This window comes from Ipomoea triloba, chromosome 15 (genome assembly GCF_003576645.1).
Source record: "Ipomoea triloba cultivar NCNSP0323 chromosome 15, ASM357664v1".
Taxonomy (NCBI): domain Eukaryota; kingdom Viridiplantae; phylum Streptophyta; class Magnoliopsida; order Solanales; family Convolvulaceae; genus Ipomoea; species Ipomoea triloba.
The window spans coordinates 23,312,240-23,334,954 of NC_044930.1; the positions used below are offsets into that span (position 1 = coordinate 23,312,240).

The 22,715-nt window shown below is 34.1% G+C and overlaps 2 protein-coding genes across 3 annotated transcripts; one reads left to right on the forward strand and one right to left on the reverse strand.

Moving 5' to 3' along the window:
• Positions 1-2,965: 2,965 nt before the first annotated feature.
• Positions 2,966-8,322, reverse strand: LOC116007187 (25S rRNA (cytosine-C(5))-methyltransferase nop2-like). 2 transcript variants are annotated; one of them, XM_031247795.1, is made up of 16 exons: positions 7,743-8,320; positions 7,596-7,659; positions 7,362-7,495; positions 7,156-7,239; positions 6,986-7,060; positions 6,816-6,887; positions 6,663-6,736; positions 6,305-6,357; positions 5,727-5,836; positions 4,998-5,066; positions 4,834-4,908; positions 4,606-4,698; positions 4,448-4,527; positions 4,273-4,372; positions 3,685-4,052; positions 2,966-3,473 (listed from the first exon to the last, which is right to left on the reverse strand). In XM_031247795.1, the coding sequence occupies exons 1-16, from the start codon at positions 8,190-8,192 to the stop codon at positions 3,386-3,388; spliced, it is 1,989 nt and encodes a 662-aa protein (XP_031103655.1). In that variant the 5' UTR covers positions 8,193-8,320; the 3' UTR covers positions 2,966-3,385. The 2 variants fall into 2 exon arrangements, with proteins under 2 accessions (XP_031103655.1, XP_031103654.1); XM_031247794.1 differs by having other exon boundaries at positions 4,448-4,698; positions 7,743-8,322.
• Positions 8,323-13,972: 5,650 nt separating this feature from the next.
• LOC116005896 lies at positions 13,973-15,027 on the forward strand. Its single transcript, XM_031246130.1, has 2 exons — positions 13,973-14,510; positions 14,636-15,027. Exons 1-2 carry the CDS (start codon positions 13,973-13,975, stop codon positions 15,025-15,027), a joined length of 930 nt encoding a protein of 309 aa, XP_031101990.1.
• Positions 15,028-22,715: the final 7,688 nt, after the last annotated feature.

Here is a 22,715-nt window from a genome sequence, read left to right on the forward strand (position 1 = left end):
GACATCCCAAAAAGTCAAATTGGGGACGAATCTCAGGTACGCTTAAAGTGTGGAAGACTTATTAGTTCAAATGATACAAATCCTCGAAAAAGAAAGGTCAACATAAAGAATGATCTTTGTGAGAATAGTGACACGGATGACATTCATGAGAAAAGTCAAAGGAATGAATATGAAGGGAATGAAATCCTTAGAGAAATTCATTCACCTGAGATTGATAAAAATGAAGATATTTTGATAAATTCTACTAATGCTAAAGATATATGCAATATAAATGAAGTCAATTTAGATGACTACTTTGCATATAATGTAGCATTGAGTATCATGAATGATGATATAGATTATGAACCAAGATCCATTCATGAATGTCAAAACAGAGACAATTGGCCTAAGTGGAGAGATGCCATACAAGCATAATTGAATTCTCTAGAAAAAAAATGAAAAGCATTTGGCCCAATCGTTCGAACACCTAAAAAGGTGAAAGCTGTGGGTTGCAAATGGGTCTTTGTATGAAAGAGAAACAAGAAAAATGAGGTTATGAGGTATAAAGCAAGGCTCGTGGCTCAAGGTTTCTCTCAAAGACCAGGTATCGATTATGATAAAATGTACTTCCCTGAAACAATCAGGTCAGATGGGTATAATCGACTTAGTGAATATTTACTAAAAGAAGGTTATACACTTATACCAATAATCCAATTTGTCCATGTGTTTTAATAAAGAGATCTGAACATGGATTTGTTATAATTGTTTTTTATGTTGATGATTTGAACATCATTGGGACCCTTGAGGAAATCCCAAAAACAACAGATTATTTGAAAAAGGAATTCGAGATGAAAGATTTCAGAAGAACAAAATTCTATCTAGGCCTACAGATTGAGCATTTGGACAAAGGCATACTTGTCCATCAATCAAATTATACCAAAAACGTACTCAAGAGATTTTATATTGACAAAGCTCATTCATTGAGCAGTCCAAGTCCAATGGTTGTCCGATCTCTTGATGTGAAAAAAGGATCCTTTCGACCTTGGGAAGATGATGAAGAGATCCTTGGACCAGAAGTGTCATATCTTAGTGCAATAGGTGCACTAATGTACCTTGCTAACAACACAAGACCTGATATTTCTTTTCCTGTTAATCTGTTAACAAGGTATAGTTATTGTCCAACAAAAAGACATTGGAATGGCATCAAACATATATTGCGTTACCTCCAAGGAACAATCTATTTGGGGTTATTTTATGCAAAAGATCCCAAATTAGACTTGGTTGGTTACACAAATACCGGATGGCGCGATCCTAGACTAGTTATTTGTTTATGAGTGCAAGTGCTGCTATATCAAGCTTATTTGTTTATGAGTGCAAGTGCTGCTATATCTTGGTGTTGACAATTGTTGCTACTTCCTCAAATCATGCCAAGCAAATCGCAGTTCATGAAGCAAGCCGAGAATGTGTATGGCTTAAATTGTTGCTACTTCCTCAAATCATGTCGAGCTAATCGCAGTTAAATTACTCGGTATATGGTATATTAGGGAGACGTGCATCGCTCAATATAGCAGATATATTCACCCCCGACAATCGTGGAATCGGTATGCGTTATCTTCTGGAGTTTTGAACCCACAATCTCTTATAGAAAAGATAAGCTCCTCTCCACCAAGCCGTAAAGATTGACTTTGTTTCGGCGAAGTCGAAGGTTGCTTACAAGATCAATGAAAATTGGACTCATGAGGACTCTCTGACACTTGTAATTCTAATTGTACGTAACACTACATTATGTATATATTCTCATTGTATTCTGATTACGTTTTGGTTAATGAATAATATTGGTTCTAATATATTCATCATACCATCTTCAAGCTTTTTCCGTTTTCATTTTTTGGAGATCGAAAATCTCCAGAGAGTGGAAAAAAACTGAAATGGCGAAGAGTGAGTGTAGGGCTGACTAATTATACTTGATTGACTATGAGAGGCCTGATTTAATTAGTTGTATTTAGTGTTTAAGATCGGAATTACTCCTGTTTTATAGTATCCGGCGTACCATACGTACTACACACATACTCCCAATCAAACATAAATCATATACTCATCTTTTTTTTACAAAATATTTGTTATAATAAAATTTATAGAACAATTTAATTAACTTATCTATTTATTTATATAAATTTTATAAAACATAAATCTATAGATGGAAGACATTTTGATAAAATTGAACAAAAACAATGAATTTACCAAAATATTTGTAATTGTCATAATATTTAAAATATTTCATAATAATCTAAAAACTTAAATACTAATTAATTTGGATAACATTTATTTTGGTGCTTGATCTAAGAAAGGTTGCCTTCTCCGGGAGAAGGTAATCAAATCTGGTCGCCTTCGTCGGAGAGGCGTCCGACAACGGCCTCACCGATCGTCGAATTTAGCTAACTGAAATTAAATGATTTGTAATAACATGTCATTTATCAATTCTTGAGCTTCATTGCCTCAATTTGACATGTTAAAGAGTTTAATTGTACTTTTTAAAAGTTTAGGTGCTGCTAAAGATCTGTAGTCTAGTGACACCCGGTTGCATGCCCACATGGGAGGGGGTGGGTTCGAGCCTCAACAGAGGTAATATTAGTTCTGTGATATTACAAAAGGTGCAATTCAATCGCATGATTTTACATTGTTCTATAACTTAATTGCAATTTTTTTTTTAATTCGATAGCTCAATTACAATTTCATGTGTAGTTCAATAATAACCTATTTGACCTTATACCAAAAATAAAAATAGACAACATTTAACAATAATACAAAACGAAACAATCTTAATACTTTCATTAATCATTATGGGAGCTTAATAGGTAAGACAAATTTATGGCCATTGCTCCACCGCCTCCACGGTCCACCTCAATTTTCTTCATTTATCTTGGTTTGGTTAAATATATGGCAGTACACTACTTGATCAAGCAACTTAACATAAATATTACCACAGTTTACATCAAAACTAACATCGTCATTTGAAATATATAAAAATTTAGAAATATATCCATTGGAGTATGATAAACTTCCCCATCTCTCATACATATCACTTGTACTGAACTTGTTTTATGTATTAAAATTACATATATAAAATCAATAACACAAAATTTTTTGCATTCCTGCAAAGCCAAGAATGGCAGAGGAATCAACTGGTTTTTTGCATCAAAATAGTCACCTCTCAGGCATCTGTATTTTTGCTTCTTCTGAATTTCATTGGCCACCAACAGAATTTGGAAGTTTAAATAACTTAAAACTAACATATTACTGGCAGCCCAGTAGCACATCTAACAAATAATGCTTTTGAATAAACGATTAATCCACAACATCCTACCAACCAGACTTGGTTATCCTACCTTACGCCTATCGAGTCATTTCAAGCTTTGCTTCCTTTGCTGTTTTTAACTTTCCTTTCTGTGGCGGCTTTTCTCTTTGCCTCTCTCTGAGCTTGCCTCTTCTCTTCCCTGCACAAAGCTCAACAGTTGTAAGAAACACTCCGAAGTGAGCGATTCCATTCTCAACTAGACACAGATGGATGCTGATTGCAACCTCCATGATCGATATGAAATATGTCATTGATTGTAAAACAGTTTCGCAGTGATGAGTAATATATAATTGGCCATTCATTTCATGTCAAAACACATTAATTCATGCATGAAATGAAACTAAACCTACCTGGATTTCGTAATTTCCTCTCTAGATGGAGGCTTCGCCCTTTCCTTCCTCCCTTTTTTAGCCATTTGATTGTCTACTTTCCGGTTAACAGTTGAACTGGCTTTTAACTTTCCATTTTCTTTTCCATCAAAGTTCTTCAGTGAATGTTTCTGATCAGGTCTCTTCCTCTTTTTCGTAGTGCTTTGGCCTTTTACTTTTACTTCTTCGGTGGAACTATACTTCATTTTTCCATCACCCTCTTTATCCAAGTGTTTCTCAGTGTCCCCTTTGGCATTCTGCTCGGTGTTGTCAATCAACTCATTACCTTCTGTTTCTTCTGATGCTTCACCGGGTGTCTGAGTTCGCTTAGAATTACTCATTTTCTTCAACTGCACAAGGAAACAAAAGCGCAACTTAGTTGAAGAATATTCATACACATTCTACCCACCTTTTCAGACAGAAATTTCCAAGGAAAGGTTCTTCTCAAGGATTTGATTATTGCCAAAAACACAATAAATAAACGAGTTCAATATCTGAAAAGCAGAAAATTGCAATTGGGTGCACAAAAGCAGTAATAAAATAACAAGAAAAAGGATTCACAAGGCCCACCTTTGCAACAAAAAACCCATCCATGTTGTTGACATGAGGATAGAATCGGCGTGTCTTCTCTAAAGATGTGTGGAAGCGGTGTTGTCTAAAACGAATAAACCTGGAATATAAAACAAGCTTCATCAGCTACAGAAGTAAATTATTGAGTGAACACATAAGTAGAGAGCAGTTATACCCTGGACGGCCAAAATCAATTCCACACGGGACAAGTTTCACATCTCTCTTCTTCAGAGCATAGTCTATAACTGCTTCATTCTGCAAATTGCAAATTTGTGAAGAATGAGTTAACAATATAGACTTCATAAGGATTATCTTTCGGCATACACCACATACCTCATCAACCATAATGGAGCACGTTGAATAGACAACATATCCTCCTGATTTTGAATTAGCATCCACCATATCAATTGCAGCAAGGATTAATTCCTGCAGGCATGATAACAAATTAAAATAGTTTTGGAAGGCTACAATATTAAGACAAAAAGCAAAAGGCAACTATTACTGATAGAAAATGATCCAAATATACATCTAAAATGCCTCGCCATAGAAACAGGTCTATACCTTCTGCAAGCGGGCACAATTCTGTATGTCATCAGCAGTTTTAGAAGTCTTCACAGACGCATCCTTAGATATGATCTGCATCATAGATAGAAATTGTCTAGTCAAAGATAAATAGAATCTAGAAAAGAGGAGCCACTACAAGATACATCAACTTTAAACCATACCCCAGTGCCACTGCAAGGTGCATCCAACAGCACCCTATCAACTGAGTTTTGACCTAAAACTTTGGGCAGCTGCAATAATTTCACATAGGGAAAAATGGAGTTTAGACTATTGAAATGAATTACTATCAAGTGCACAGAAGAAGAAATACTTAATAAATGCAACACAGCAATACAGCATCGAACATATCAAACACATTATAGAGTATTTATTTGCAAACTATTTTTGTGATAGGTATAATTTTATACTAAAGCATACAAAAGAGTATCAAAGTTACCCTAGGACTAAAACCCATAGTAATTCTTGATACTAGAAAAACAAAGCACGTCTTTGAATCTGAATAAACCCTTATAGATTTAGTAGTAAACAAGTATACATGGCTTGTGATCAGCTATGAATACTTTCCAGTTTCCACATACCATGAACAAAACAAAGATCACCTAGTGACCCAGTTCAAAACAATTATGAACCTTTTTAGGAGACTGCAAGATGCAAAAGCTTCACAGGATATCAAATTAACTTCCTTAATGTACGAATTTGATATATGGGGGCTTTTTTCATTGTGGAATGTGGAGAGGGAAAAAAACGTACTAGTACTTCTTTGTTAATTTTAGCACATTCATGATGCACAACACAAGGGAAAGCATTCAGATGATTAAAAAAATGGAGGAAAAAAAATCCTGAACTGTATAAGAGTTGGAAAAACAATTATAGAAAGGCAAGCTTCTGACCTCTCTACCATCATAGTTGCAAACAATGGTATTTGTTACTCCCATGCGCTGTAAATTAGCAGCAAGTGATTTAAGTCTTGACTCCTTCATCTCATTTGCATAAACAATACCTAGTTGTGGGGAGAGGGGAGCACATAAGCAACAAATATTATTCACAATACTGTGCAATTAACAGTCTTGGCATAATGCCAACATAATTTTAAATGAGAAAAGTTTGCAAACAGCAAAGCAAAGATTTCTGTAGAAGATTTCAAATAAGACATAATCAAGTGCTTGTTTTGAAAATATATTGAAAGTTATTAAAGAAACCAAGACAACAACAACAAAACAAAAACAAAAACAAATAAAAACAAAAACAAAAACAAAAAAAAAAGGAGAAGCAATCTCTTATTCTTAGCTAATCTTGGTATCAGGATATCAGGAGAAAGGAGAGAACATTGCAATTAACTCAAATGATTATGTGCTGTGAAGTGCTTATATCATGATCCATAAGATGAAAAGGAGTAGTTCCTCAAAAGAATTGCAAAATACACATCTAGTGGCATAGAACATTCATTAATCAATTAGTCAATACATACCACCGTTTTTCATAAGAGCAGCAACATAAGTAGTTTTGCCACCAGGAGCAGCACTGCAATGCATACAAAATATTAAGTTAGAATCAGATGCAAGAATTGTAAACAAGGTAATGGATTTATAACCGTGACTGTCTAAGATTTTAGAAGAAACTGCAAACTCATACCATACAATAAAGTAACCTACTTAGAAGCACAAAGTCAATAAATAAAAAGAGGAAGACTCAGTGTTAACTATTGTCAACTAGTAGGTTTACTATTTTTACATTCTAACTATTAGCATAATTTTTAGAATAGCATAGTCCGTAAATTAGCCAACAGCCAACAGGTATACAAGTAAAAAGGAGTTGATGTTACTTACGCCATGTCTACTATGCGTTCTTTTTCCTGAGGAGCGAGAGCCATCACAGGCAAAAATGAACTTGCACCTTGAAGCTGTTAATGTGCAATATATGGATGAGGAACAATCAAATTAATAATTGAAAAGAATTAGGCTAAAGTTGGCTGAGCATACCATGTAATGACCAGCCATATACTCAGGAGTTGCACCAATTGGTACTTGTGAGTCATATACAACCAATCCAACCTAGAGAAATTTCAAGTAGTGACAAATCACAAATTTGAAATGTAACCATATGATTAGTCAAATATATTATGGAGTAACAATTATACAGAAAGTCTCACCTTTGACCATTTGCTTAGTGGATCTAAATTGACACCCCTGTTCAACAGGACACCAGCCAAATCCCGTCTACGAGTCTAAATTTAACTCAATGGTTACACACAATTAGTACATGTACATGTCAAACTAGGAACAGATTACTTAAAAATTAAAGCTATGAGAGGAATCTCACCTTCAAAGTGTTTGTTCGAAGACATATTGGTCGAGGCTTTTCAAAGGCTTCAATAAGTTCCATAAGTTCAACAACCGGGAACATCTATAATTGAGATTATAAAGAAATAATAAAATTGCATACAAATCCAGCTTCCGAAAGAACAAAAAATAAAATAAAATAAAAAACAAATACACAAAGATAGCATTTAGAAGTTCGCAAATCACCTCAACTAAAGTTTCAATCATGAAATCATTGTACCCATAGTATGAAGCTAAATCCCTCTGAAGTTGGTCAACATAATCCTTACGTGTGACTCCTTCTTGCCTCAATGACTTCAAATTTGAAAGCACCCGTACAACTGATATTATGATATCCAAATAGAAAAACCAGTAATTACCTTTAGTGCCTAAAAATAATAATCAAGTGTGATATTAATGAATATTAATCATAGAACTCACTCTCTTTTACCCTCCTCTGGAGACTGGAGAGATCAGGAGGCCTTTGTGTTTCTTCTTCAAGTTCCTAAGTGTTACACAGGATAAAAGCCATATTAAGTATTGAGTCTCTAAATGTGTACTAAAATACTAAGTAAAAGCAAAATATACCTCACTGGTAGGCAACCTAAATTCATCAGCTTCTTCCCTGATATTGAGCTGCAATTCTGCTTCTCCTTCCTCCTCTACCTTTTCCCTTTCTTTGTCAATAATCCTTGCCTTCTTCTCAATATCAGAAACGTCAGAATCGGAGCCTTCATCTGAATCCTCCTCCGCAGCATCATCATAACCTTCATCATCATCGCTGCCTCCGAGAATATCATCCGCCATAGCATCATCTTCAGAATACATATCAGAATCAGATTCACCTCCCAGCTCTTCTTCTTCTCCCTCGGATGTTTCATGCTCGAGCTCTTCATCAGTTATTTCAGCAGCATCACTGAGGAGATTCTCTTTTTCCACTTTTTTCGACAAGCAAGCTTCGTCCTTCTTCTGCTTCTTCTTCGGGTGAGATTTTTGTACTCCCCTACTGCTTCCCTTGCTAAGCTTCGGAGCAGCCATTGAAACTCGGCAGAAAGACAGTAATCACTCAATGCCTATAGAGCAAGAAGAAAAGAGGTGCAATGCCTTCGTGCGGCTTATTAAGGGTTTAGGGTTTTTCTTCAGAATCGCACATTATTTAGGGCATCCCAGGTTGTGGTTTATTCAGGGGAAAAAAATGGCTAGAGGTTTTCTAACTAATTAGCACTTGTTTCCAAAAAAAAAAAAAAAAACCTAATTAGTACTTTGTTCTTTTATCGTTAATAAATTGAAGTTGGTTTTTTTTTTAAACAAAAAAATCTATTACAAAATTATTTTTTATAAAATATTAATTATGATAATAATTATTATTTATATTAAAATTTAGGGAAAATGGCATCTTTAGTCCCTGAGTTATAGGGGTAGTGTAGACTCAGTCCCTAAGTTATGGCTGTATGCGAGTTTAGTCCCTCAGTTATTCACAAAGTGGCGAGTTTAGTCCCTGGACATTAAATTTGACGAAAAAATTAAAAAATATTCAAAATTTGAGGGGTAAAATAGGAAATTCACATTTTATTATTCTTCTTATATCAAAATCACTTTTACAACATTATTTTTTCACTTCTTAGCCTAATTATTTTTATTATTTTTCATTTTTAAAAGCATTTTAATAACTTTCAAATGACTTGTTAGGAACCTGACTCTCGTATAACAAACTTAAAACTTAGCACAAATAAAGAAATGCATTATCATTGTATTTAGGTGTATGAAACACACTATCCTAACAAGTTTTTATTTTTTTACTAAGCAACAAATGTAATAAAATTAAAACTTTTGAGATTTTTTTACACACTATCCTATCTCAAAAGTTTTAATTTTATTACATTTGTTGCTTAGTAAAAAAATAAAAACTTGTTAGGACAGTGTGTTTCATACACCTAAATACAATGATCATGCATTTCTTTATTTGTGCTAAATTTTAAGTATGTTATAAGGTTCCTAACAAGTTATTTGAAAGTTATTAAAATGCTTTTAAAAATGAAAAATATTGAAAATAATTAGGCTAAGAAGTGAAAAAATAATGTTGTAAAAGTGGTTTTGATATAAGAAGAATAATAAAATGTGAATTTCCTATTTTACCCTTCAAATTTTGAATATTTTTTAATTTTTTCGTCAAATTTAATGTTCAGGGACTAAACTCGCCACTTTGTGAATAACTGAGGGACTAAACTCGCATACAGCCATAACTTAGGGACTGAGTCTACACTACCCCTATAACTTAGGGACTAAAGATGCCATTTTCCCTAAAATTTATAATAGTTGTAAATATTGTCAAAGACTTCGTGGTCTAGTGGCACCCGGTGTCCCGGCCTCAGTCCTTCAGTAAGTTGAGAAAGTAACTATGAACAGATAATACATTGTAACAGAATCACTAGCACTTAAATAAAGATTTTTATTGTTTAGTTCAGATCCAACTCATATTTAATTAGACATTGATAAATGTAATAATTTTAAACTAAATAAATTGATAAAGCCAAACACCTAGCTTGTGTTCATATGACACATCTTTGACTCTCTAAGGTATTGACTATTTGGACTGCAACTCACAGAATCGAAATTGATACTACCTTATAATAAAGTCAATAGCACTCAAAAAATAAATTAATAAACATAAATTAGTTATTTTATTTTATATTTCTTGAGTTACGGATCGGGTAACAATTTTTATTATTTTGTTTGGTTTAACTTAGGGATGGCAATTCAACCCGCCCCTGACGGGAAAAACCGATCCCCGCCCCGACGGGGGCGGGTTCGGGGAATTATTTCGGGGAACGGGGGCGGGGATGGGGAAAAATTCCTAATCCCCGCGGGGGAACGGGGACGGAGACGGGGGACGGGGAGGGTATTCCCCGCCCCGACCTCGACCCCAATCCCCGCCCCGTCCTCGATTCCCCGTATATTATTATATTATATTATATATTATTTATATACAAAGTATATAAGAAATTAAAAGTTAAAATCCTAGAAGTTCATTTGTTTTGTTATGTACTTATATTTGGACTTTGAAGGAGTTTGAAACAATTTAAAGTGTTTGGGCATTTTATGATTATGTATTTTTGTTTGAAATTTGAAACTTTGGATATTTATAGTAATTTTAGAGTTTAGATATTTTAATTTAATTGATTTATGTATGTTGAATTTGGACTTTGTTTAAGGATTCAATGCTTAGTTTCTTTTTAATAATATTAATTTTTTTTAATTTACATCCCCGTCCCCGAAAAATCCCCGCTGGGGAACGGGGCGGGGACGGGGAATGGGGAGGGATTTCGGGGACGGGGACCCCATTCCCCGCCCCCGCCCCACCCCGTTGACATCCCTAGTTTAACCCAATATATATTTTTATACAATAAATCTAAATTAAAGAAATTAAATTTAAAAAAACTAAATGTTTTGGCTAGGTGTCGAGTCATACCAATATTTTTTATTGTTTGGCGATTGGCACAACCTGATCAAACCTATATTTTAACCATACTAATTCAATCTAGTTTAAGTAATAACTAGATAACTAATGGCTGGCCCCACCCTCATTTGATTGACGAGAGAAATCCGCAACCACCACTTAAGAGTATGAGGGTGTTCATTAGATAAGTCTCACTTCGTGACTCTAGCTGACAAATTATCACAATGAGGTAAACTAACATATGTTGTCAGATATAAGTCAAACTTGTAACATTGTGGTTAACCCGTCAACAGTTTGACCAACTTGGTTGGGGTTGCCCTCATCCCCGTTTGGCACCACTCAAACGAGAGAGAGAATTGAGTATGCTGTAAGAATTTGAAAAAAATGTCTTGTAAAAATTTTGAAAGATATTTTTCATCAAAATGAGTTACTTTTATTTTGATCAAAATGAGAATTTTTCGTTGACTTCATTTTTCGTTGATTGCTAAAGATCGAAAAATTTAAAAAGTAACTTTTGAGAGGTTTTTTTTTTTTTTTTCTTTCAAATAAACTGTTAATATAATTTTTTTTGTATTTCATTGTTTAAAATGGTCAATGATGTATCAATTTTACCTAATCAGAATAAATTAGCTACTATCTACTGTTTTTTTTAAAGTATAAACAACTTTAACGATTCAATTTAGTCATTTTTGTGTTTTAAAAATGTCATTTGCATTTCTTTTCTTTTACCGACTCAGATTAATTAACTACTAATCCCTTTTAAAAAAAAAACCTACTAAATGAGTGTCTGACCCTCCCAATCACTCATACACACAAGTTGCGTAATAAATGAGTGTTGGACCTTCAAATGACACTTTGAATCAATGTATATTCACTATGTACAGAGATCAGCGAACATACTTGCTCATACACTAGCTAGAGCAGTGTGCTCCCACTCTGGTCCATTTATTTGGTTTTCCTCTTGTCCCGAATGTATTAAACATTTAATTTAATAGTTTTAATATAGCTTATTTTAGTTTTTTTTTTAATTAAAAAAAACAAGATTTTTAATGTAAAATTAGTTGTTTATAATTAACGGCTAACATATATATATATATATATATATATATATATATATATATATATATATATATATATTAAAAATGTGTGTACTTTATAAAAAATTATACATGTTTCTATAATTTTTAATGTAAAAATAATCGTTACTTTATAGAAAGATGTTTGGTAAATTAGTTGTTAATTGCAAAATAACTTTTTCAAAAAGCTGAACAACTTTTTAAGTTTTAGCATTTTTAAGCAATAATTTTATATATATATATATATATATATCTATATATACTGGAAGGGGGACATCCGGATATATGCATAGCTAACTATTTCTATTGCTAGACCAAAACCTCCATTGTGGATAGCCATTTTTGTATTTTTAAGCAATAATTAGTTGTTACAAAAAGCTAATTAATCAAACGCATATATTGGTTGTTTAACCAAGTTAAACAATTAATAGTGGTCAAATAAGCTAAAATTGACTGATAAACTAACTATATTACCAAATATGACATTTAATATTTTAATCAAGTCAAACATTTTATATGATCAAGCAACTAAATATAATGTCAATCCAAAAAGTTATTTACTCAACAATGACAACCCTTACGTCTTTGTCAAGTTATCATTTATCACCATAGAGATATGAGACAAAATGGCACAAAACATCTGCTATAGTTATGATTATTGTTACACAATCAATCACGGTTATTGAAACAAATTCCTTGACCACTTTGACGGTATATTTTTACTCATACATAAATGACACCACCACGTAACTGATGACTAAACCTTGAAAGAAATTGGGTTTAATGAAGGTTGGGTAACAAACATTATGTTGAAACTTTTAGGTTGAATGTTCTATGTAATGAGAAAAAGTTCTAGTGGATTCGGCGTAGCAAGGAGATTTGTCAAAGTGACGTAATATATTCTTATCTCTTTGTTACGTGTATAAAACGGCTCATTTACATTATCAAAAAAGATGTAGATAGTGACCTATAAAAAGGAATATAATCCAATTCATTATGGATTTGTAAAATTAAAAGAAAAATGAAATGCAAATCTCATATCAAATACAATGTTAACACTACAAATTTACAATAATATTATTTATATTTATTGATTATTCATAAGTCATAAAGAATTAAAGAACTTAGCATTATTTAAATTAGTTTGAATATCAAAATTATCATTGACCCACTTTATAGTGCCATGGACATTGTCAGGATATTATGGGCTGAGACTCGAAGTTTTGTCAGCATGTGTCAGCAGGTAAATGAAGCATATCTTTACAGACTAATATGCTTATTAATAATTCGAATTTCATCACAAGATGAGTGCTACAAGAACTGTCTTCCCGTAAGGTTTGCAACTTTTTTTCTCATCTCTACAGGTTTAAGTCCTTTTACATACACAATTTTCCTTCCTAGCTCACGTAGTTAATAAAAATGCACATTATTTTATATTTATCCTCAACCACCCCTCACATTGGATCTGATTATTTGATAGTACTCTTTAATTGGAGTGTTATAGTTTATCTGTACTTAAAAGCTAAAATAAAATTATGTTTATTGAATAGGGAAATAAAGAAAGAGAATATATTTTCATCCTTGAAGATAGAGAATTGCTTTGTAAATTCATGATTAAAGTTACAACTTGATATCATCGTATGTCTTAAATGCATTAGGGGGAGTGAATGACACACTGGTGCACATAAACGTTTATGTAAGGATGCATAATGTTGAAAGAATTACCTATCGATACACACTTGCTTATATATTTATTTATTTATTGATGAGCTCTTAATTATGTTATAGAATGGATATATAAATATGATTTGCACTATTGCTGATAATGCAAGTTCCAAAGAGGAGCTATGAAAATTTATTTTGTAAATTGTTGGCTCAAATTTGTTTAAATTTGAAAAATATCTTACGAGAAGTAAAGATTTTATGAAAACAACAAAGTTCTTAAAAGATTTAAGAATTAGGAAATATTTTAGAAGATTTAAAGAAAATGGTATCCGACAAGGTGACCCCTATCTCCGTATTTTTTCATTATCTGTGCGGAAGGGTTATCTGTGCTCCTACAACGGGCTGAGGCTTGGGGGGATATTCACGGCATCAAGATTGCTCGTGGGGCTCCTTCTGTCTCACATCTGTTGTTTGCGGATGACAGTTTACTGTTTTTTAAGGCTACCCAGCAGCAAGTACTTAAGGTTAAAGATTGTTTGGAGGAATATTGTGCAGCATCGGGGCAAGCTGTTAATTATACTAAGTCCAGCGCGATGTTTAGTACAAACACAAGTGCGGATATGCGTGACTTTGTAGCTGAATGTATGGGAGTACGTGTGACTGAGGATCTGGGGCGATACCTTGGCTTTCCATCTGTGTTGGGCAAGAATAAAACTGCCATCTTCCGGTTTATTGAGCAAAGGGTTCGTGAGCGAATAGGTGGCTGGCAACAAAAACTTATCTCAAAGGCAGGTCGGGAAGTATTAATTAAAAGCATCGCTCATTCCTTACCAATCTTTACTATGTCTGTTTATTTACTCCCGGGGCATACCTGCAATGCAATTGAAAAGACTTTGAACAGATATTGGTGGAGTGGAGGTGATCGCCAGAAGGGTATACATGGGCTCAGCTGGTCTCGTTTGAGTGCGCCAAAAACGTGTGGAGGTTTGGGGTTTAAAAAGATCCGTGAATTCAATATTGCTTTGTTAGCTAAGCAGGGATGGCGATTGTTGACTACTCCATCATCGTTAGTCGGTCGTCTCCTGAAGGCAAAATATTTTCCTAGCTGTGACTTCTTGGATGCTCAAATTGGCAATAACCCGAGTTATATCTGGCGAAGTATACTAGCAGGGCAAGAACTCCTTAAATCAGGGTGGTCCGTACAATTGGCGACGGAAAAGACACAAGAATTTGGGGATGGCCTAGGTTATCTGACATGGATAATCCTACTCTTCGCACCCTAGGAGTTACTGAACTTTATGATGCTACAGTTAGTTCTTTGCTTGATGAGCAAGGTAAATGGGACTTAGAGATTTTACATGATCTGTTTAAACCTGAAGATGTTCCTAGAATCCTTGCAACTCCCATTTCGCTTGCGCTATCTGATTCTTGGAGATGGAGAAGGGATATTAGAGGTGTCTACACGGTCAAACATGGTTACCAACTGCTTACAAATCAGCGCATGGATGTTGGCCAGACTGCTGCTTTCTCTGCTTGGGATAAACTTTGGAAACTCCCAGTTTCGCCAAAGGTTAAAAACTTCCTTTGGAGGTGTGCTCGTAACATCGTTCCGGTTCGGGAAGTTCTTAAGCAGAGGCATGTGTGGATCGGTGGGGGGCTGCGCTTTATGCGCTAGTATGGAAGAGACCACTGAACATTTATTCTGTTCGTGCCCTTTTGCATGTCAAGTTTGGGGTGAAAATGATGTCTCCCAGGGGAAAACTATGCCTGAGTTCATGCAATCTGTGTTGTGCTCTGCGGATGGGACTTATGTTGTGCGTATGGCTGCTGTTTGTTGGGTATTGTGGTTGGTTCGAAATGGAATTGTGTGGCAGAATGAGGTTAGAACAGTGGATAGTGTTTCCATGCAAATCCAACGGTTGCAACTCAGCTGGAAGGAGGCTTATACTAAGTCTAATTTAAATGTTCATAATGATATTCCCACTGCTTGGACCCCCCCTCAGAATGACTTTCTTAAATGTAATGTTGACGCAGCAATATTTGATGATGGTGCAAGTTATGGTGCAGTGCTGCGGGATCACCAAGGTTTTTTTTTTTTTTGTGGCTGTGAAGGCTGATCGACTAATGACTACGCGTGACCCTCTTATGGCAGAAGCATTAGCGGTCAAGGAAGCTCTGACTTGGCTCAAAGATTCTCGCCACTCTAGTGTCATTATCGAAACAGATTGTTTAAATTTTGTGCTTGCTTTTCATTCTCGTTCTGTTGATTTTTCCGATGTGGGTTATTTAGTTAAGCATTGCCGATCTTTGCTAGTGACATTGGGAACGTTTCAGTTCGCCATGTCAAGAGGTTAGCGAATCAGGTGGCTCACGTGCTTGCACGGGCAATTGGTTCATCGTTTGGCCTGGGTTCGTGGTTTTCTATTCCGCCTGGTTGTATTTCTGAATATTTGATTCTTTAATGATATTTCATCCTCGTTTATTTTCAAAAAAAAAAAAATGGTATGAATTAACTTTCATTCTTTTTCATGACTATAGGAGTATATGTGCAAATGAATATGAAGAAATATGGAATTTGATTTGTCATTAATGTGATTTATATAAGTTGTGATGAATGGTACAATAATCACATTAATAGTTACATATGACATTTGATGGTTAACTTTTAAAATGATAATGAATACAAATAGCGTGAATTACTCCAATTTTTTCTAATATGAATATTGAACACTCATACCACCTCAAAATTTTCATGACCATATATGCAAATGAATATGGAAAAATATAAAAATTAGTATATGGATACTATTCTCATGAAATGAGATTTATACATGCTATATGCTTATCATAGTCTTAATGAACTCCACCACTATCATGAACAGATACTACATCACATCTAAGACTCGAACCCACTCACATCATACATGTAGGAGTGTAAATCAGGACACCAAGTGCCACTAAACCACAAGGTCTTTGGTTATCTCTTTTGATATATTACCTAATAATTTGTATGATCATATATTTCGTACATCATATTTAGTTTATATTAGGGGTGGGCAAAACGGTTTGGGTTACCCGAACCGAACCGAAAAACCGACCGGCCCATGTTTTACAAGAAAACCGAACCGAACCGAACCGAAAAACCGAACGAATTTTTACTTAAATATAAATATATATTATATATAATTAATAAATAACTATATCTATATATATATTTTATAATATATATATATATATATATATATATATATATATATATATATATAATTGGGAATTCAATCCATTCCAGTAACTGGAATGAATTGAATTCCAAATTATAAATATATAATTTATGAATTCAATTAACTGGAATGATTTTCCAATTCTGGAAATTCGTTCCAGTAAACTGGAATGAAAATTCCAGTTCTGGAATTTTAATTCTAGTTTTATTTTTTTATTTTAATTTGTTTGAATTGTTAATTTGTTATGTTGGTATTTAATATTTAGATATTAGATTTTGGATTTGGGTTATCTGATGTTTCATGCATAGTTATTACAGTGTCCTGTTAAGTCACAGCGCCCCCGACCGCTTTGTCTTCTAGGAAATGTTGAAATCCGGGGGCCGTAAACCGAACCGAAGTTATCCGAACCGAAACCGAACCGAACCTTAATGCTAAACCGAATGGTTTGATCTTTTTTAAAACCGAAAAACCGAACCGAAGACCGAAACGCCCACCCCTAGTTTATATAGTATTATAATGAGTTTATTTGGCATACATAGCTAAAAGCTATTAAATAACTACAAATTGAAAAGTTTAGGGAAAAAAAAAAAGTAAGGATTACTGAGTATTGAAGTTAGGTGATTAATGCTAACATTAATTGTTGAGTAAACTTATATATGTAATACAAATACACACATATGCAGAGGCAATACCGAAATTGGTTTTTATCCATACAAGCTCTGAAATTAAGTCATCTGATTATTAGTTTAATACAAAAATAGTTATTCGATTACTTTTTTTTTTTCTTATCGAAATTCAGCTAGAGTTGTCGGTGTTTTTGAAATCTCAAGTTACTCCAACTATTATGTGTACAAGCCCTACCAAATATATGGCAACCTCTCTATGTCTTATGTAGTTGGTTCGGAACTAAAGGAATAAACCCTGGTTTGAGTGAATATTGACACTAGTACTCATACTATATATCTATGAGTGACAGTTCAACCTTTGTCTATTTGTTGAAATAACTAATATTTTTCTTTATAAGTATAAGTATCAATAAAGGAAGCACATATTACAATAGTGTTTCCAATGAGAATGGACGGAAAATGCAAGGATAGTTTGAAATTTAAAAAACACGCTTAGTTACGACTGAAATTGTGGTGGAAAAGTTATTGTAGGACCATTTTTAGTATTGTGTCCAATAACAATATCCCTCTCTACTTGCTTATTTTATACTTTTTATTTAAAATAAAGTATTGTTATTCATTTTTTAAATATTATAATAAATGGAAAGTTGAAATATATTTTTTATGTGAAGTATATATGAAGAAAGATTATAATTTTTAATGAAAGAATGACAAAGGGTGTATTTTTTTATTTTTTTTATTTTTTTTGTAAAATAACAATATCATTAGTAGAAAAATAATTTTTTAAAAAATTATTTTGTCAATGCTATACAGGGCGTTTGTGGGAAAAGAATTGCAATTCCGTGGGAAAAGAATTGCAATTCCATGGGAAAAGAATAGTGTGGGAATAAAGTAAGAGTTTAAATTCCATCGTTTGGTTGGAGGAAATAAAATTACTAGGAATTTCAATTCCAATGTTTGGTATACATGGGAATTGAAAGGGAATAAGTAGTATAAAGTCCAAAATGCTTATTATTATTATTATTATTATTATTAAATGACAAGTACACAAAAAATATAACATATTAAATTCAAATACTACTCATCTACCCTATCTCTTGAACTAGACATATTGTAATTAATTTTCATGCAAATACTTCATCAAATGTTAAGCTTCATAATGTCAACATACATCAAAATTAATCAATGAACCAAGATGTACTAATGTGCTTTTCAAAGTTTAGGCAACTCAAAATTTGCTTTCAAAATTTCTGCATATAAAGATTTACACAACTCACGTCATTCGATCACTATTTTGAACAATTCTGCATATATATTTTGAACAGATCGGCGCACAAATAGAAAATTTTGCTTTTCAAAATTTAGACAAATACGTTATATACACATATCAAATTCAAATATTTAAAAGTTTTGAAAAAACATACTTGATTAAGGTTGACCTAGAATGATTATTAGCTAAAAAGAATTAAAAAAAAATGATTATTGCTTGCTCGGCTTTCTTGTTGATAGTTGTCGAAGATAATACACGGTATTAGCTAAAAGAGAAGGTTAGACATCAATTTTAGGTTAAAAAAGAGGAGTAATTTTGTCTCATGAGTATCTTTTGTTATTCCAAAAATCCACGGAATTAAAATCCCAATGGGGGGCATGGGGTTCTAATTCCATGAAAATGAGGGAATTGCAATTCCTTCCAACCAAACGAAGGAATTTAGTTGCCTTCGGAATTAGGTGGGAATTAAGTGGGAATTGAATTTAAATTCTTTCCAACCAAACGCCCTGATAGTGTTTCATTCTAAGAGCTTATTTTAAACTATAATCTATTTATCAAACAAAGCTAATATGGAATAACTTATTTATAATTTAAAAGTTCTGACAAACACAATTAATAATATATCACACCAAAAAAAAGTAGTAAAAACATTCATTTTAAGATTTTAGGATACAATATAGTTGTTGATAGTAGTAATGGGCCGGGGGTTATACCAAGAATAATCAATATAAATAGCCAAATAAGGTCATGGAATAATCATAAAGGAAATTTCACAAAACAAAATATTGTATCAAGTAATACTTTTTTTTTTTTGAATACTACTAACTCTATTACAATGCAGTATCTGTTCATAACTACTTTCTCAACCTATTGAAACACAAGAGTCAATATTGCTCGAACCCACCACCTCCCGTATAAAGGGAATGATTTGATACCACTGGACCACAAGGTCCTTGGCATCAAGTAATACTTTTAATACAATGTGAATTGAACTATGACAAATTGAGCATTACATTTCGATAACTATTTGTATAAGGCACACAATATATATAATTGCTTCTTGTGCATGTCCCCGAGTAACTAACATTGAGTTTTACATATGTTGTAATGTCTTGACAATGACATAATATTCTTGATATTGAAGCTAACTCCATATGTAGCGGATAACGTACTCCATGAGTTGACTCAATGAATTGTGTTAAGTGTGTAAAAGACCTTATCAATTATCTTGTCACCAATAACTTCCATGGTTACAGGCGAACACAAGAACAACCGTGTAGAAGCTCAAACTTTGTGCCAACTTGCCTAACCCAATGCATTATTGTTTTCATTAGAAAATGGTGGGTGTGGAGTGGCATGCCAATTTGAACTTTGAAGTAGCTTTTAGGTTGAAGTCAAAGTTTAACATGCATATTCCAAAGTTGAGATCATGCTATGGATTGCAGTTGGGTTGAGGAAGACACCATGCCACATGCCAATTAAAGTCAGGTCGTGCTACATGTTAAAAGTTATGGTGAGGTGGGGGTTGGGTCATGCCACATGTTGTGGTCGATGTTATGTTGTGATGCGTGCCAAGATCGTGTCAAACTGTACTCATTTTTTAAATTCATGAACAACAAGGTTCATTTAAACAAACTCATTATTTATTATTTTAATTGGCAAGTGCTTAGAATACTAAGATAATTCATCATATATAGATGTTTTTGCAAAATTTTATAAAACCTCATACAAGATTCTCTAGGTAATTAAGTTTTCAATCATACTCAGATGTTGCATAATTTTAATGAGTGACAACTTATTTGTTCACTTTTGTTATTCTCATGCTCACTAATGCCATGTGGCTATAATAGTACCCCGTAATTTTTACGTAATATAGGTAGCATTTTCATTTACCACACTTTCCTTGCATATTGAGCTAACCCAACTCAAGCTCCTGCTCTAATCTCGCATGCTCCAACTTGATAATGCATTTAGACAAATTTTAAGAAAATCAAGCACTATCATTAGTTTCCCTCTCTATATTCTAAGAAGTATCAATGTAAATAAGTAGCTATATCTCCCTTAAGCCCTAGAGCTCAAGCTCTAAATAAAATAACAACATTGAGTTACCACATAATACTTACGAACTCTTGGGCTATTAAGCATTTAAGCTCAAATCTCAAGCTAACCCACACTTATTCAGTTATTCTAAGCATCCTAGACCCACTCTAGACAACACAAAACGCATTACCAAGGCTTAACAACTATCCCGCGCCAACTAAATTCAACCATTACTCGAGTAATGGATTGTTCCCCAATCAACGACTAGCTTAAGCAACAATCACTTCTTTATCCTTTATAAGCATTTTTTATTGCATTTCATGTACCACTCGACCTCACATTTGCATCCATGCTTCTAGTTCTTGAGTTTCAAGTGCATAGCAAGAATATACTCTCTGCAAGTACAAGTAGTAATTTTTTTAATGAGCCGCTAAATTATTAAGATTTTATCTTACCACTATCATGTTGAGTCGGGATGTGAGAGCTTGAGCCTGAGGGCAAGGAAATTTCATTTTTTTTGTGGGCAATTACAAATAGTATTTTCTTTCTATACTTACACTTGACAAAACTAGGCTTCCATTTATATTGACTTCATTAATTAACATGGATTTAGTACAGTAGTTATGCCGTGGACCCAGGTCCACCTTGCAAGGTGGACCTGGGTCCAATACACGCCGTTTCACTTTTTTAAAAAAATAATAAAAATTAATGGCGTTAATGGCTCCTTATCGCAACAGAACACAAACTCTACATTCACAGACTTTATACTCCATATTCACAATTTAAAAACTCCACATTCACACATTACATGGCTATATGTTTAGTAACTATATTACCATTGTTATGCATTCACACATTCAAAACTCTATATTGACAGGTCATATACTCCATGTTCATTGGGAACTCCACATTCACACATTACAGGGCTACAAGTTGCTATAGCTCTATTAACTCTACTACAGATCCACACATTTATAACTCTACATTCACAAATTCTATACTCCATATTCACAATTTGAAACATCCACATTCACACATTTCAGGACTATATGTTTAGTAAATTTAAAAAAAAAAGGGTAAATCACCGATTTGGTCCCTCAATTGTTCTCAAACTGTCAATGTTGTCCCTTAACTCTGTATTCATCAATTTGGTCCCTGAAATTAATTGTTTTTGGTCACATAACTCCATCCGGCCGTTTTCTGATGACCACTCCGATTAAGCAGGGGTAAATTGGTCTTTTCCTTTCTTCAACGCTCCCTCCCTCATTTCCGGTGAGGACTGCGATTAAACATCCGGTGAGGACTCCGAACTGTCCCTCAATTAACAGTTCTCTCTATCTATATCTCTCTATTTCTCTCGAAACATCATGCGGTTCTCCGACAGAGGATTCAAATGTTCGACTTCAAAAGCTCTAAACCCACCAAGACAACGAGGAGGACGACGACAATGTGTTTCCTCTTCTTCTTGCTTTCCTTCTCCATAATCCTTTCTGCCGCTTAAGAAAATTCCAGTCCCGCCGCTGCCGTCATTCTTGCATTCTCCTGTGCCGTTGCGGTTTTGGGGTTTACCACATTTCTCTTCGCATAGCACATCCAGAAATGAGTAGAAATATTTATTATCATTAATCTCAAACTTTTCTTTCCATGCAATTATGACCCGGAACGAAATACCCATAAATTGACAATTCGGGTTGCAGGATAAGCTTGAACCAGAGAATCCAAGATGGGTTTTAATTGCTTGGAAGTCCAGATCGGGATAAAATCATGGCTGAGTCTACACTGGGTTTTGAGGTCCGGCTTGAAACCCAGATTTTTCTTGGTGTAATTGAAGAAGCTAAGAAAGACGGGTGGATGGTGTTGCGTGAATGAGGTGGAAGGGCTTGAGAATTGACAGCCAATGAGCGGTGTTCCTCTGCGTGAGAATGGTGGAGATTTGGTTGACCAATTGGGCATGTTTGATCTTTTCTCTCTAACTGGTTTAAGAGTTGGCAGTGATGCTGAAAATGGAAAGGTGTTGATGTGAAGATGGTGAGACTTGCGATGTAGTAGCATCTGGGTTGCCTGAATGAATGGATACAGATCAGAATTCAGAGAAACTTTTAAGTTTTAACGGCAAAGAAAATTTCGTTCCCCGGAAGGGAAGTCAGTGGGCAACAACGACGTCGTTTGACACTTTGAGAATGGTGTTATAAGAGGGATGAAGATT